This window comes from Centruroides sculpturatus, unplaced genomic scaffold (assembly GCF_000671375.1).
Source record: "Centruroides sculpturatus isolate CEXI.00-Female unplaced genomic scaffold, Cexi_2.0 scaffold129, whole genome shotgun sequence".
Classification (NCBI taxonomy): Eukaryota; Metazoa; Arthropoda; class Arachnida; order Scorpiones; family Buthidae; genus Centruroides; species Centruroides sculpturatus.
The window spans coordinates 849,435-867,025 of NW_019384478.1; the positions used below are offsets into that span (position 1 = coordinate 849,435).

A 17,591-nucleotide genomic window follows, 5' to 3' on the forward strand; every position below is an offset into this window, starting at 1 on the left:
TACTCACAGAGCGACCAACACCACAACCATAGCTTGCCGCTACAGGAAGTAGGTAATAAAACATTATAGTTCGTACCTCCAGAAGGCTTCGAGGGACAACTTCTCTCAGAGAATTATACATCTCATTCACAGCAATGAAGGTGCCGCCCTTGTGAAAATTCCTATAGCCCATTACATCCGGAACTGGACAGACAGTCATAATATCCCCTCCGATAATCACACAACCCAAAACTCTATACCCTCCGATGCACCGTCTTCGACATACACATCGACGACCTTCCATTCCAGGACTCCTCTCTACCGAATCACGTTATTCAATCCATCTTCTATGAGTGGACAACGGTACAAGACCTCTCTACTTTCCTGGCCACCGACGGTTCCAAAACCGACACGACTGTCACGGCAGCGTTCACCGACTACACCAACAACACCAAAGCCACTTCATCCCGAGGCCACCATTTTTACGGCGGAGGGATTCGCTATTCTTCGCGCGCTACAACATGCTACTAAGACAAACAGCAACATCACCGTGTGCACGGACTCTCAAGCTATCCTTACCGCCATCAACGCTCACCACGATAAGTATCCATCCATCATCCACACCATCATAAGTCTCATCAACAGACGCAATAAAAGTAATCTACAGACGCGTCTCGTTTGACCCCAGCTCATAAAGGGATAACTATAAACGAACAAGCGGACAAACTTGTTAAGAGTCAGCCTTACGACACCAAGAAAACCCGTTATATTACTCCGGAGGATTACATCAGCATTATAAACACCGAAATCAAACATCAAATGGACAACGAATGATATATTTTTCCCAGCCATACAGACTATCAATGGCTCATCATCGACCGTCACATCACCGTCATGGACTATACGGACCGATACACTACTATTCTGATTCATCGGGCCAGAACTAATTCCCTCCTCCATAAACGTAACCTGAAAAATACTGATCACTGAACTTTCTGCCCGACAGAGCAAGATACAATGATACATCGGTTAGATAACTGCTATCAATTTGAACCCGTCCGGAAAAAAATTCTAAACAATAACAGTATCATTCGTCACAAAATCTTTAAGATAAGCGATTGTCTAAAATTTAAGCCCATCGAAATTTGTATACAAAGTATGATCACCTTTTTCACCGTTTACAAGTAGACCTATAAATACTGAGGAAAATATTACTACCGCCATCTCTCACCACCACGGGGCGCAATAGTCTGTGTAACTGAACTTGCAGCGTTGCCAGATTTGGCTACTTTGCGCCAAATTGGGCTACTTATTTTTCAGTTTGGCGTTAAAAAAAAAGCATTTGGCGCACTGGCTACTTTTTGGGCTACAAAAATTTGACTTGGCTACATTTTGGGCTGGTTACACAAATTATTTCATCCTTTGTTTTGCGCACTGAACGGTAATACTTGTTGTGCTGTCTACTCGTTTTGTTTTTAAACATAGAATAATTTATATAAGTTTTATAATTTATTTATTATTGGTATTAAAATGGGAAAATGGACAAAGTATTCTCGGTCCTTTCGGAAAGAATGGTTTCAAGACAAAAATCTTAAAGGTGCTTACCTTTAAGATTTTTATCTTGAAGCCATTCTTTCCGAAAGGACCGAGAATACTTTGGGGAAATTTTCCTCATTAAGTTGCATTTTTAAATATTTTGGCAAATGGCGTAATTTTAAATTTACTTAATTAAATTTAAACTTTTTAAAAAGATAGCTCCAGTAAGTATTCAGTCATGCTTGACAGGAGACTTTTTAGTTTATAATAGCTTATTTTTTAAAGAAAATTTAATATAAATTCCAGATAAATGATATCCTAGAAAGAAAGAAATAAGAAAAGAAAATGCATCTATAAACAAAAATGACTAATGGTAAATGCTATGCTATACGGAATGGTACCAAACATGGTTACTAGGGCGTAATTTTTATAAATTTTAATTGTTTTTGATAAAATTAGTAACAAATAACGTTACGCTAATTGCAACTGTTTGCCAATGTCAGCTTCTTGTAAATGTCTTATATAGTGTTACATGTAACATACAAAATTCATATATTACAAGAATGCTATTATTCCTCAACAACAATCAAATGAGCAAAATGAACATGAAGTACTAAAATTTGAAATTATCACGTTGAAAAATCACTGGTAAGATCATCATCATCAGAATCTTTTTCACTAGAATGTTTTTGTATGGTTGAAGCAGATGATGATTTCCAAGTTTAACATTTATCGCTGTAAGAACTCGATTTTGTAGTTTAGTTTTCATTAAATTTAATTGCAAAAAAATACGTTCAACTGCTGCATTTGAATGAGGAAGCAATAAAAACATCTATTTACTGTCAAAGTAAAGTAAAAAAATACAGAAATATAGAATAAAAATGAATGTTTTGAAAGGAAAGATATTAGGATTTCATGAATGGTACTAGGAAAATGGTGTTGGGTATCTTGGTACTGGGACAAGTAAAAAGGTACTAGATTAGTACAAAAGTACTAGGTAGAACAACACCTTGTACAAAAGTAGCCAACTGCTCGAGCAGTTGGCTACTTTTGGGCTACTTTTTAAAAATTATTTGGCTACAAGGGCAAAGAACATCTGGCAACGCTGAACTGAAGTCCAACGACTATGATGAGATAAGACAAGGCAAGACAAGTCCAACGATTACGATAAAACAATGTTTATATGTATCTTTCGCCGTATTAGGTCTTTTGATTAGGTATTCTGTTTTTTGATAATTTCAACGTTATTTTTAATTCGTTTACATCTTTAACTATTTTATTGTTAATATACTTAACGCTAAATGCTTATTGGATCAGTGTAACATGAAAAATCAGTAGAAGTTACTTTTAGCTTTATGCGTATATATGTTTATAGACAATTTTTAACTAAAAGTAACCTCTACCGAAACATTATAAATCAATCTCTTGAAAATATAATTTCAAATCGAATTAATTACTTGTAAGAATTGTCAATAATAACAGAAATATATCGTTTTAAACGTAATCTATATCAATATTATTCTTCTATCCGGAGCTTTAAATTTGATAGTGAGAGGGAAAAAACTTGACATATTTTTCCTACATAATTTTAGTAATGATTAGGCTACTAAAAATGGCTGTAAAATCTTGTTGCCAAGAATGTTGATTTTTATCAAAAATATCTTGCGTTTAATAAATTCACAATTATATTTTGTAATGGCATGTGGTTAATATTTTGATGGTAACAAGTATTGAGTTTACACTGGCAACTAAAGCTAAAAAAAAAGTGTGTGTGTATATATATGGTACCGTAGAGTCTCGAAAACTCGGCCTAATGTGGACCGAAGGGTGGGCGAGTTTGTGAAAATGCCGGGTTATCGAGAATGGGGTTAAAAAAAATAAGTATGAGTGTTTCCTCAGAAAATACTGTACTGTACTTGTATGTATTGTTTACTTGAGAATACAACAGAGAATAAACTGCCCAAATACCCTTAAACAAAGGAAAAGTACGTCCTTTNAAAGTAATAAAATTTAGACTTCTATATTTTATGCACTTCTATTTATTTATTTTTAATGATTCTTTTTAAATGTTTAGTGAACAAGCATTTTTAATGTAATCTACTATATACAGTATTTATATATATATACAATATATCTGATGATAGAGCATTCACATTGTTCAAATAGAATCATTATTTATGAGTAAAATAAATAAAAGTTTTATTGACAGTTTTTTTTAAATTGGAAATGGAGATGTTGAGGCAAATTTATATTTGCCAGTTATTGTTAGTCATGAAGCTGCCTAATCATCAAGGTCAATAGACTACTGGCAATGTTGCATTGAGCTTGCTGAAGAATATGATTGGTATGTGAAAGTGTTGTGTGTTCTCATGACTTGCATTACATTAAGGACAAAGACAGACTTAAATTATTTATTCCTGAAAAATTCTTACATGTAAATAAACAAAAAATTTCAGAAAAAGTTTACACAGCCTTTATATGAAAACGCTCACTAATAAAGGAATTCCTTGCTTTTTTAAAATTTCAAAAAGAAAAAGGATAATGTTTTGAGAAAATCAGTAATCTATATATAAATATAAAAATGGACATGTATGTCCCTATATCTCACTTTTTCGCCAAAACTGCACATCGCACATGAATGGTGTTTGTATGTGGTGGTAGCCCCAAGTCTCCATTCGTGCATAGGGGTGGTTGCGTCTCGATAGCTATAAGGGTGCGGGAGATATGAGGCTGAANATGCTATATTAAAATTAAAGTATTTACACATCATCATCTTCATTGGGTAGTCTGTTTAAAAACATATCACTATATGAAGCAATAACCAAACAAATATTGCTGAGAAATCCATTACAGCCTAGATCCACAAATTCTAATATATCCTAATAAAATTTAATTATATAAATGTTAGACAATTAAACAGAAAAATCATTTTTAAAATTTATAAACATATATATTTACAACTGGAATATTTAAATAAGCATCTGAAGGTCTCTCTTTTCCGTCCGCAACAATTTCACCGGATTGAAATTTTATTTGATGTTCTAATTCCATTAAATCTTCATCTAACTTCTGTTTTGCACTGAAAACAATTTAAGAAGTTACTCTTAATTAATTAATCATTTTAAAGGTATATTTTATTTATAAAATTATAAAAATTAACTAACTGAGCTAGAAATTCCTGACAAAGCTGTTCAGCAGGTTCTTTCAACTGAAGAAGCAAATCAACACATTCTGCTAATTGTTTAGGTGAAGCCTATCAATATTTATATAAATATTTAAAAATTATATATATAATTATAAAAATGTTTTTAATATTAAAAATACTACACATTAAAATGTAGAGAATGACCAAAAAGTATCTAGTAAGTTTACTGCTTTATTATAACTGAATGACAAGCTATATTAATTTTATTCAAATATCATTCATCTAAACATTTAATAATAAAACTTTGTATGAAGTAATAAACTGACAAAACAGAGAAAAAGTTCTCTGTCCCTTCTGAATTCAGAGATAATTAAAACACTTAAATTAGGACAAGGTAGTAATTCTAACTCCATTGAAAGTTTTTTAAACTTTTATCATTTTTATGAAAAACAAGTTATATGTATTAATAACAAATCAAATTTTATTTAGCGTACAGATTTATTACTCATTTGACAAATCATGAGAACACAAAACGTATAATTAAAAATTTTTATTTAGAAAATAATAAGTTCTAAATCAAACTTTAGAAGTTTGTCATCATCTAAATCTGGTTTTTTGTTATTTTATTATGTTTTGGTTAAATTCCAAATCCTTGGCAAAAGCACAACACAGCTACTATGAAGTTACATAATACAATAAAATAAACAGTAATGAAATCACAAACTTTCGGTTAAACAATATACTGTATTTAAAAAAATGCTAACTTTTCAAATTAAAATTTTTAATAATTTTAGGATTAATATTTGTTTTTTATCTATTTGATTGATTAAAAATTCTTTCAATTTTGCTAGATATACCTATTTTTAGAATGTCATGTTGAGATCTTCGGTTCCATCAGGTAAAATCAGCAAAGTAATTGTATGTGGTTATCAGTCTACTGGCAAAACATCCATTTTAGAACAATTAATATATGGAAGAATAAATCAGGTCAAGTATATATTATTTTATTAAAGTTATTTATTATTTCAATAATTTATAACTCATTATTTTTATAGAATATTCACTCAACAATTGAAGATGTATATTGTGCACATATTGACAATGATAGAGGGGGTAAAGAAAAAGTTCGTTTTTATGACACAGCTGGAATGGTAAATTTATATATATTATAATTTAATTTTGATAAAGTATGTTAATGATTAATGAAAATATATAAATCTTTTATTGTTTAGAATTCTACATTCCATGAAGTACCTAGAGCATATTTGCCTTATGCTGATGTAAGTAATTTTATATTTAATAATTATAATCTGTTTGTATGTAAATAAATAATTTTAATAAATGTATTTCACTAATGGTTTGTTCAGTTTATTTTTTAGAATTTGAAGAAAACTTTTATTGTTTCTTTAAATTAGGGTTTTATTTTAGTTTATGCTATTAATAGCATGGAATCTTTCACTCTTCTGGAACAAATAAAACGAGACATTGATAAAAACAGAGAAAAGAAAGAAGTAAAAATAATTAATCAGTAATATAATTATTAGTTTATGAGAAGTTAATATTTCTTATGTATTTACTGTTTAAATTTTAATAGATTAGCATTGTTGTCTTGGGAAATAAAATTGATTTACAAAGTGAAAGACAAGTAGACCAAAATATTGCTGTTACTTGGGCACAAAAAGAAAAAGGTCTTTATTTTATATCTCTTCAGAATTTTTTAAAATGATATCTTTCATTAACAATATTTTTTAATTTTCTGTAGTGAAATTATTTGAAGTTACAGCAAAAGATAGAAAAACTTTAATTGAACCATTCATTTATATTACATCAAAATTGAATCCTCCTCCAAGTATGTATTATGACTTTAAAAGTTTAGTTTTTGTTTATTTTAATGGATAGTAACAACTGGATTAAAACAGATTTTATCTTTTTTCCTAAATTTGGACATAAATCTTTTATAACTATATATAAATTGAAACTTTAAAAGTTTTGTTATGATAAAAATTATTCAAATTAATTAATTATTGATAAAAAAGAAGTCAGATAAAAATTTAGTGTTAATAAATACTAATTGATAATGTGCTTTTAATAATTCATCATACACTATTACTCTCTTATTCCTGCAAGTTTTATCATCAACATTCATAATGATATAAAATAAAAATTGTAGCTTTAATAATCAATATTTTTAAATTTATCATTTACATAAAACTTTAATGTAAGTATTGTAAGAATGTAAATATTTAATTCATCATCATTAAATTAATACATTTCTTTGTTCATTTTCTATATTTTTTTATGATGATGATGAAAATAAGATATAAATATATTTAATTTTTTTATTAGCATCAATCTGGTATTAATTTCCATCAATATTTGTAAGGGGCTGTCCATAAATTACATAAAGTATTTTGGGGTGGGTGGGGTCAAGGATTTCTTACGATTTCTTACTCAGGGTTAGGGGGGTAATAGATCTCATCTTATGTACTATTCTTATTTTCATTTTTTGATCTTGTTGAGTTAAATCTCTAAGTGGTGATGAGAACCTCCATTCAATTCTAGGAAAATAAGGTCTTGTTATTCTACTAGTTTTACTGCTCAACCATTGTTGATTCCACTTTTTCATAGCATTGTCATGAATATAATTTTTAAAGCTGCTACGTGAAAGAGGGATGCAAGTGTAGTCTGAGTCAGTGTCCTTTGCAGCTGACTTAGCCCTGAAGTTGGCTTTTTCATTTCCTAGTATGCCAGTATGGCCAGGAACAAGTTATCTTATTTACAAGATTTTTAATATTGTGCTGGATATATGTGATTTTATTGCTATTGCAATTGGGATTTAATAAAGCTTTTAGGACAGACTGAGAATCACTGTAAATATTGATAGACAGAGTTTTGTTTGGTAGTGAAGTGGCCCACTGAACAGCTTGGTAGACAGCATCTTCTTCAGCTTGATAGATGAAAGTATATGGGGTATCTGTACCTTCTAACATATTTTGCCAAAACTATGTTAGAAGGTACAGATACCCCCACATACTTCCATCAAGGCTTCCATGGGGCTTCCATGGAGGAAGATACAGATACTTGAGCCGACACAAAGGGGGCTTTTGGACCCATCTGTGTAGATATTAATGTCTGCATGGTTATCCATGCAGGAAGCAGATGACACCATATGTACCCTGAGAATAACCTTGTTTAGGGTGTGATGATCAGAGATAGGGTAATTGCAAGTGATAGCCATAGATAGGAGTAGAGACTGTTGTTGAGCCTTGATGTTTGTAGTTCTGATGTAGTAGTTTAGAACCTTTTCTATAATACATAGTGGCAAAGGAAGGAGCTCTGCTGGTATCAGAGAGGCATTAGTAGAAACAGTTCTGCAACACTTTGAAATTCTGATGGCAAACTGTCTTTGAAGAGAGAATAATTTACTTGCTACTGAATTTTTACTAGTTACATGAACCCAGCTAGAGGCCTAAATCATGCCTAAATATTATGTAAGATAAGGAAGGGGAGGGAGAATCAGAGAAAATATTACGGTTTCTTACGTGAGTGGGGGTCTAGAATGGCCGAAATCACCCTTGCGTAATTTATGGACAGCCCCTAAACAAGATGACATATAAATTGCCCCTTGTGCCCAAAATCTCAGAAATCAGATGACAAATTTCACAGTATAAATATATTCAATATTAGAACAATTCTTTGAAATTTAATTAGTTTTTTCCAATATTTTTGATGCAAATGCATATTACTTGTACATTAATAAAAACTTTTGAATGTTTTTTTTATTCTATATAAATGATTGAATATTACTAAAAAATTAAATCTAGATATTAAATATGAACAAGTTCCTTTTTTTTTATTTTTTATTTAATTAGAATTTTGTGTCTATATGTCCTGGATTACTTACAGTTTAAAACAATAAAACAAAATCAGTGTTAGTTTTTCATGAAATCAAATAGTTCCTAGAAAAGATAAGGTCCAATTAACATTTCAGTTTTAGAATTCAGTTCTAAAATCATGCACATAATATTCAAGTTTATATATATGTGTGTGTGTGTTATGGACCAAGTGCAATGGCTGGGCATTACAAATAATGCCCAGCCATTTTGAATAATGACTAAAATGGCTGTGCAGCCTGATAAATATTGATTAATCTATTAAATTTACCAGACATTATGGATACAGCTACATTCCCTTTGGGTAATTTTTAAAAAATCCAATTGTTTTCATTAAAGAATTATTTATTTTATTTATTTTTTTTGTGGATTATTCAAAGTATTTTAAACATAACATGCAATCTTTTAAAAGTAAGTATTATTAACTGTATTAATTAAACTAATCTTAATGAAATGTATTATTAACAAATTTATACTGTACTTCAATCAAAAAATCAACTTAAAGGAAACTTCTGGAATGTCATTTTTAGGGTAAATTATATAAAAATTAAATGTTTTTTTAGTTTATTTATTTGAGCAATTAAGATTTTGATGACATTTGGAATTACACAACTTTTTCTTTGTAGCATTTGCATCTATTAAATTTACAACCAATTTTGCAGCAACATTGACAATAGCCTTGGGCTCCAGAAATTGATGACTTTCTTGCACATTCTCTAAGCAAAATTTCTGCACCTGGTACATAAACAGAAATGATGTTTTCTTTACAAACAGTAAATTGGTTTCTGGAATATATTAGATTTAATATGCCATATGTGGTACCCAGTTTGTAAAGGTTTTTATCTTCAACCACAATAATGACACCTAAAATATTTTTTCCATCACTGCAGGCTCAATCTACATCTGGTACATGAATCCTTACTATGTCACCAACAGTAGCTGCTGGGATTTGAAATTCAATGTATCAATTATTTTTTCCACTTTCTTTTTAAGATTAGACAAAGCCTTGTTTTAGTGACACTTATTTTTTTCTTCTATTCTTGGATCAACTGTTAGGATTTTCTCTTTGTCATTCACCAACTCTGTGGTACTAATAACATTCTGGTTTCTGGAAATCAGCATGGTTAGATCTTTTTCATGTGGAGACGAGTAGATCTTGGAATTTCATCAGTTGTATTGCTATATGAGGGTGACATTATCAAATAATCTTTTATAATGTTATCTGATCCTCCAGAGTTTGTGCAACTTTGACTTACTTCATCATTGTTAGTTTTAAAAAGACAATTTTCTTCTGTATAACATTGGTCAACAATTTGTTAGGTATAAAATTCTTTAGCCCAACTTTTAATGTTGATCCAAACATGACTTCATAGGAACTGCAGTTTATACCAGTATGATGTACTTGATTTTTCATCAGTTGTACAAAATGCAATCCTTCTGACCATTTGTTAGTGTTAGTCTCCAACCAAGAACTAACCATATTTTCTATGTCTCAATTACATCTTTCTACTGAACCCTGACTTTGCGAGTGCTTGAGCTTACTATACACCAGTTTTAACTCAAGCCACATATTAGAGTTCTTTGATGGCATTATTGGCGAATTCTCTGCTGTTATCGCTTTTTAGAATACTGTCGTTGGATTGTAAAAATGTCTAAAGGAACATAGGCTACATCTTCAGCTCTTTTGGTTTTTAATGGTTATAGTTGAACAAATTTAGTTAGGTGGTCTTAGTACACAAGTATAAATTTATATTGCTCATTGGCTTGTGACTGCATATCTATAAGGTCAACCTGACATCTCAAGTTCATTTCATTACATAAAATTGGTTTAACTACCAAGCCTTTCTTAGAAACATTGCTTTTTCTGATAGATTTCACATAAGTTCAAGTAAAATATGATCATATCTTGTATCTCTTGTAATATTAATATTTTTATATTTTGTACTAATTCTTTTCTCATATGGTTTCTGACACCATGGTCAATAGCAATATGGTCATCATGCAATATCTAAATATTACTTCAGTGTGAACATAATATTTAATCACATTATCTTCTTTTACAGGCACAATTAATTTTTCTATTTCTCTGATAGATATATGAGAATTTACATAGATATGATATAAGAACTTACTGGTAGCTTACAAGTTATTTTGATTTTTGACTCTCACTTTTTGTATCATTGTCAAATTTGGTGATTTTGTAAAAATTTGACTGTTCTGACTTTTTGCTGCTATAAACTTGTTTAATTAGTTGTTGAAGCGATTATTCATATCACTTAATGATTGCTCCATGATCACTACTTTTTTCAAAGAAGAAAACACTATTTTAAGAGGCAAAAGTAAAATTAAAATGTCGCACAAGATTAACTATTGGTTGCATGAATTTAAAATTCAATACTAAATACAATGCACACACACAACTCAGACACAAGTGCTGATAGCGTATGTTAGATGATTACTGTTCAATGTATTATCATCACTTTGCCCTACCTGGTGATAGCAATATTCATAATAACCAGTCAATCTGATAAATTATGATAAAACACCTGAAATTTATTATAGTGCCCAATTATCAGGAACAATTTGAGACCAGGGTTGTACAGATAACTGATCATTTACAAAAAATATATTAAACACAAAACTGTACTGTATATAATTTGTATGACGTCTTACAAATACATACCTTACATAATATTGTACATTAAACTGAGCCTACAGTTTAGGTTGGCAGGGAGGGGGAGAGTGCTACAATGCCCCAGCACTAGCAGAAATTTGAATTACCACTAGTGCTGGGGAGTTGCCGACTTGAACACTTTCGGTTAACTGATGCTCTACTGTACACATCTGTTACAATAAATTATGTTACAAGTGGTAAAACTATATTCATCTTATAAAGCAATATACTTTCTTTTTTTACAGTAATTACACTCATGAATCATATTGTTATTAATAAATAATAAAGTTTGTTAGCACTCTAAAGCTTTGGCTATAAGCTGCAACCTATACAAGATTATACAATAAAGCATCAAAAAATCAGATTAATTTGGCAGGACCTGATCTTGATTTTGATCCCAATCAAATATATGTGTAAATTAGCATTTTAAATAATGTATATTTCAAATACACTGTAATTCAAGTTTAAATGTTATAAGTTCAAGCCAGTATTTTGTGAGGATTGTAGGAATATTTACAAAAATTCTATATATAATTTACAGATTTGTTAAACAAAAAATACACTAATCATAATTTTCAAAACTGAAATACAGTATTATGAATTCTGAATGAATGTTAGAACTTTGGCAACACAAAGCTGAAAGAACATCAATAATAAAGTTACCATTGAAAGGGTTAAATTAATATTCATTTTTAAATGGCCAAATCTGGATTTTTGATGCTTCACAGTATTTGTAAGATTCATTGCATGTGGGCTATGCACGGGCAACTAAATAATGGCATAAAATTTACTCTAGTACATTGCTTATGTAAATCTCACTGTGCTATGTTGTTGTTATTTCTGATGTTCCTTTCTTATTGGTTTTTATTTATTCAGGAGTTATACCAAAAACCATGACTATAGGCCACAGCCTATCCATGAAAAAAAAATTAACATTCCTTTTGAGGTTTATACAAAAGGATGGCCCCATAGCTGAGGTTTTAGGATATTTATTAACCAAATTCTCAACATATAAAAAATTATTTTGTACATGGTTTCTTAGTTTTAATAAGTTGTATGTACATAAGCTGGAGTAGTCTTTTATAAGTTGTCATATTATGCTTATAATCAAATATAATTGTAATTTTTTTAAAATGAAATTTATGTTCCTATGATCCTCCAATATAGAATGCAAACATACTGTAGAAATATTTTACAAAGTCTATCATTTGTAATATTGATAATGTACAATTGATGTTAATTTAATAAAAAAAATTATATTTTTCAGGCAAATCAACATTCCCTCAATTAAGCAGGAAAAATAAACCAGGAAATATCACACTAGAATTATAGATTACACAATGAATTATATTGAAGAAAAGTATTTTGTACAAAAAATTTTACTTTGATTAATGTATATCATATACCCATATAAACTTTTTAAATATAAAAATATACTTGTTTTTTTTCCTTTTGTTTATAAAAAATAATAAACTAAAATTTAAAAAATTATTTTAAGCTGTTTCTTGATAAATATAAGTTATATCATAACATGGGTCAAATTTTGCTGAACAACTTAGTTCAATCAGTGGAATCAGACAATATATAATTTGGAGCTAGATGATGATACTACTACTATCTCAAATTAAATATTACAAAACAAAAAGGCTTATAAATTTGTGTATATATATATATACATTTAGATATGTAATAATAATATCCTATCTGTACATCACTAGCTCTACACAAACTGCCTTCTGATGGTGAGTATGCATTTCTTGGTAATCATGTTCAAATTAAAACTGTTTTTAGAACAATAAATTGAAAAATTAATGATTAATTACTTAACCATTAAAATTTAATTCAATAAAATAAATTATCTTTGATACTAAGGTCCAGCTTGTATATTCATAAAATGATATATTTAGAAAATCAGTTTTGTAAAAATATTTAATTTTACAAAATTAAAACCATAAGAAAAATGTAAAATATATTTGTTAAATAACAGCATTTTCAGTTATAAGTTGATGTGCTTTATGTCATGAAAACAGTTTTATAAATTAAAAGTTTTACGGTTCTACTTTATTTTTCTTTTTTTAAAATTACCTATCAAAAGTCTTGAAAAATGTCTGTGGATTATAAATTTTTTGGGAAATTTTAAAATACTTAAACTAATTGTTAAATTCTAATAAAAAGGTACAATTAAATACTTCTTTATGAATAGGAAGAAATGCTATTTGTATTAAGGGTGTAGCTCATAAGCTTAGATTTTTCAGAGTATGGAAAGCAAGCTACTTTATTTCAGACTGAAATTTACTCTATTATACACCATCTTAGGGAGAATGTGAAGAGGGCTTACATAAATAAGAGTATGTTCATATTCTCTGATAGTCAGGCAGTCATTAAGACAATTAATTTTGCTCAAGTGAAAATTAGGCTGGTGTAAACTGTAAAATTCTTCATAACAAACTGGCCTATGACAACAGTTAATTTAGTATGGATGGCAGGACATGCTGGGATAGAAGGAAATGAGAATGACTTGCTTGAAATGAAATGAAATGAGAATGACCTAAGCAAGTCTATCGTCATTCTCATTTCCTTCTATCCCGAAGTACAGTACATCTTCACTTATGACCAGACCAGTCTTTCTGCAGGTTTGCAGAAAGTACCATTAAAAGTGTATTTAAAGACAGGAGGTTTAAGGAAACTGCTATGGCGTGGAATGAGACCAAAGAACACAATCAATATTGATAGTTAAAAAAACCTAGATGAAATTAACATCCGACTTATTTTAGTTAGGAATCAGATGAGAGTGGTAGTTGATTTCATAACTAGATGCTATAACCTATGAAAACAACTGTACAGAATGGATATTTATAAAAAAAAAAAAAGCCATTGTCAGAGATGTGGTATGATGGATAAAACTATCCACCATATCCTCTTTGAACGCATGGCATCACTTTGCATGAGATATTCAATCTTGCGGCTGAGAGCTGAACTTGAGACTTTACAATGAGAATCACTGAAAAATCTCTTATACTTTGTTAAGGTAGGTGGCTTTTTAAAATTCAAATACTGATATTAATGATTAAGTTAGGCTTTTATAGTCCAATGAATAATGCAGCATTTTGTTTAGCATTAGTAATTAACTTGAGCTGATGTATACATCCTGAATTTCTAATAAATCTTGTAGCAGAAGTCAAATTTCTAAAAATTAATTATTTACCAGTTATAAAATGAAGGAAACAAATTTTGAAATATTTCAATTCCTGGAAGCAAGCATATTTTCAAGAGTAGTGAGTATTTAATCAGAGTGAAAATAGGATTATCAAATCTGTTCAATGAGAAATGTTGATTATAGTATTAAAAATCATGGTCATAAGACAGATGATTTTTAAATAAGGCATAATTATAAATTTGAATTAATAAACACCAATTATATTAATTTTGTGAGATTTTGAATACCCCCCTTATTAATTGAAAATTTATGTCAGATCCATAATTCTAAAAATAATATTTCTGATTTTAAATGGAAAATTTTTAAGTTAAAAACGAAGGAACTTGGTAAAATTCACTTCCTTCTCAACGGAAGTTCTACATCCTTTTTGTTTTCCCTTATCTTCACAAATTTTGAGTCACATACAGTCCAGTTACCCCTCTGTAAACTCCACTCTTCCTAAACATGTGGGAATAATACAATTTTCCCCATTGGTGAAAAACATCAAAAAAGGGGATTCTTTAGTATTATTCGAGGAGTACACCACGAAATTCCACAAGAGAAGGACGTATTCCATACTATCTCCCCATGGCCAATGCCCATAATTAACTCTTGAAGTTCATACTAAATGTGTTTCTAAGTTACTAAGATAAAGAAAATGTTTAATGAAGTGTCGCCATAGAATTAAAAAGGGACAAGAACGAACATTCATATTGAATCTAAAATAGGAAGAATATAAAATAATATATTTTGAGGTAGTATGATTTTAACTGAAATGTGATCTCTCTCCGCGATATCATAATAATATATTGAAAGCCGAATTTGTATATTTTGTTGTTATATTAAATTTTCAATATTTTTATCTTTAAGGAAAGTCTCATTATGTCTGAATCAAAAGACTTCCTCTTCGTACTGATTCGTAAACGCGTGTTAATCCGCATGTGATAAATTTGATTAACTGGTGTCATTATCTTGATGTGGATCTGAATCTCGAAATTTGGATCCCTTTTTAAAAACCACCCTTAAGGCCATCCTTCAACTAGAGACCGGATCTCTCGATCTGTAAACTCCCGAGAACAGATTTCACTTATCTGTGCCGATTAAGTGGTACAAATTCTATGGATCTGTATCCCTGGCTAACTCACAATTTTATAATTCTTATTATAAAATTAGGTGAAAATTTCATAATATATAATATGAGCATTGATAAATAAAGACAATTGTAAACTCAACAGGTATAATAAAATTATTCATTTATTTATTTTGTGATGAAAGATACAAAAATTGGTAATTTATATTTTTTTTATTTTTATATTTCTTGAATTTATTATGTATACTTATCCTTATTTCATTAGAAATTATTATTTTTTGCTTTACATAGTACATAATTTTAAAATATATTTACTGTGTTTCTGTAATCCAAAATTGAATTTTAGATAATAAAAATAAATAATCTTAAAAAAATCCTTAGAACATATGAGAACAATAATGCAAAAGAAAATTACAATTTATGAGTTTATCTTTTTGCCAGTGACTTAAAATCAAAATTTTGTTTCAAAGAAAGTATTTCTAAAATTTCTTGTGTAGCTTGACAAAGTTTATAAAATGAAATTGGCATGTTTAATAATTTTTTTTAATAACCTTCATTTCTTACTTTTGAAACATATGTATATATAAATTAGAGGTAACATTCTACATATGCTATGCTTATAAAGCATATGACATATATAATTGTTATATCTAATATAAATCTTATTAAAAATATATTTCAAATGTGTTTATAAATTATATTTATTTGGGCTGCTCATCTAGATACATATGCAATTCAATCCATTAACATATTTGTTACTATAAGCATGTTAATAAATTGAACTTTAAGTTTATTCAAGACTCCAAACCTGGAATTAACTAAAATAAGATTTTTTTCAAAACATTTCATTTTCTTTACTTTAAAATCTCCAACTTTTTCAAAAAATTCTTTATTAAAATTTATATAAAAGAATTTTATAATGAATATTTTCATCAGCTGCATAAATTTGTTATATTTGAACTGCATAATTTATATCTTTTAACCATTTGTAATAAATATAATTTAACTACTTTTCAGAGAAAAATTGACATTTCCTTTTTTTAAGTAAGAAAAATAAAATCTGGAACAATTACATTAAAATTATAAATTGTACAATAAAATATACTGACACCTTGTACAATAAAAAGTTTACTTCAGTGAATGTATACTGTACAAAAATGAAATATAAATTTTTCTTTTTATATAGAATTATCTGTATCTTTTGCTTTTTCAATGTTTTTTTTGGTCCTCCTCTTCAGTAAATTCACTTGTTTTGGTAATATAAATTTTAAATTTTTTGTCTTTTTTTTCTGTAAAAAAATAACAAAAATTCATTGTTTAATTAATGTTATAAATTTAACAGTATTTTAAAAAAATTTAACTTTAAATATATTGTTTTTCATTTATGTATAAAAAAAGGAAATAAATATATATAAATGAAAACAAATCATTGCATATTTCATTTTTCAACTATTTCCCACTTATCAATTTTAATAATTAAAAGTTTAAACAATAAAACTTTTAATTTAAACTCTTAATTTATAGATTTAGAAACTACATTTTAGCAATTTATTTTCATATCAAATATGAATTATTGAAAATAATTCAAAATAAAATTCAAATACTTGATAATGATAGTCACATAACTGTCATTAGACAAACACATCAAAAACACACCACAAAATATAAGACTTACGCACCATTTTTTGTTTTGTGTTAGAAGTAACTCGACAGTACTTCTTTCACTAATGTTTTCAAACCAACGATTCTTCTTCAGGCGAAAAAACGGACAAAAGAAATGAAATTTGATGGAACTTTTTTTTTTCGAAAGAATTCTGAAATGGAATTCTTTCGAATAGTAATGTAGCAAGCAATGCTTTGTTTATGCAAAAACTGAATTGTCACAAAAAGCACAATATTAATAGATACATATAAATATTACTTTTGAATATAAAATTGATAGTAAAAGTTATTCAAGTAGTTTTTACTTTAATGTTAAGTGTTTAATTAAAGATATAAAATTGTAATTCAATATATATGTTGAAGTGTTAAGTATTGAAAAAAAGTATAGATTGAATACTGATTTTCTAGCATATTTG

At 28.7% G+C, this 17,591-nt stretch overlaps 2 protein-coding genes and 1 long non-coding RNA gene across 3 annotated transcripts in view; 1 reads left to right on the forward strand and 2 right to left on the reverse strand.

Moving 5' to 3' along the window:
- Window positions 1–2,588: 2,588 nt before the first annotated feature.
- LOC111621387 (NF-kappa-B inhibitor-interacting Ras-like protein 1) lies at window positions 2,589–12,651 on the forward strand. Its single transcript, XM_023363497.1, has 8 exons — window positions 2,589–2,732; window positions 5,512–5,647; window positions 5,716–5,811; window positions 5,893–5,940; window positions 6,076–6,171; window positions 6,255–6,348; window positions 6,423–6,509; window positions 12,495–12,651. Exons 2-8 carry the CDS (start codon window positions 5,534–5,536, stop codon window positions 12,557–12,559), a joined length of 600 nt encoding a protein of 199 aa, XP_023219265.1. The 5' UTR covers window positions 2,589–2,732; window positions 5,512–5,533; the 3' UTR covers window positions 12,560–12,651.
- Window positions 4,278–4,871, reverse strand: LOC111621388. The gene is made up of 3 exons (XR_002756068.1): window positions 4,680–4,871; window positions 4,474–4,594; window positions 4,278–4,394 (listed from the first exon to the last, which is right to left on the reverse strand). It is a non-coding gene; the product is annotated as an uncharacterized LOC111621388 (long non-coding RNA).
- A 3,977-nt stretch (window positions 12,652–16,628) lies between the features above and the next one.
- Window positions 16,629–17,591, reverse strand: part of LOC111621375 (tRNA (cytosine(34)-C(5))-methyltransferase-like) — a 73,126-nt gene continuing 72,163 nt past the window's right edge. Inside the window, exon 17 of the mRNA XM_023363485.1 lies at window positions 16,629–16,802. Coding sequence (XP_023219253.1) covers window positions 16,723–16,802 — 80 coding nt within the window. The 3' untranslated portion in view covers window positions 16,629–16,722. The remainder of the gene's footprint in view (window positions 16,803–17,591) is intronic.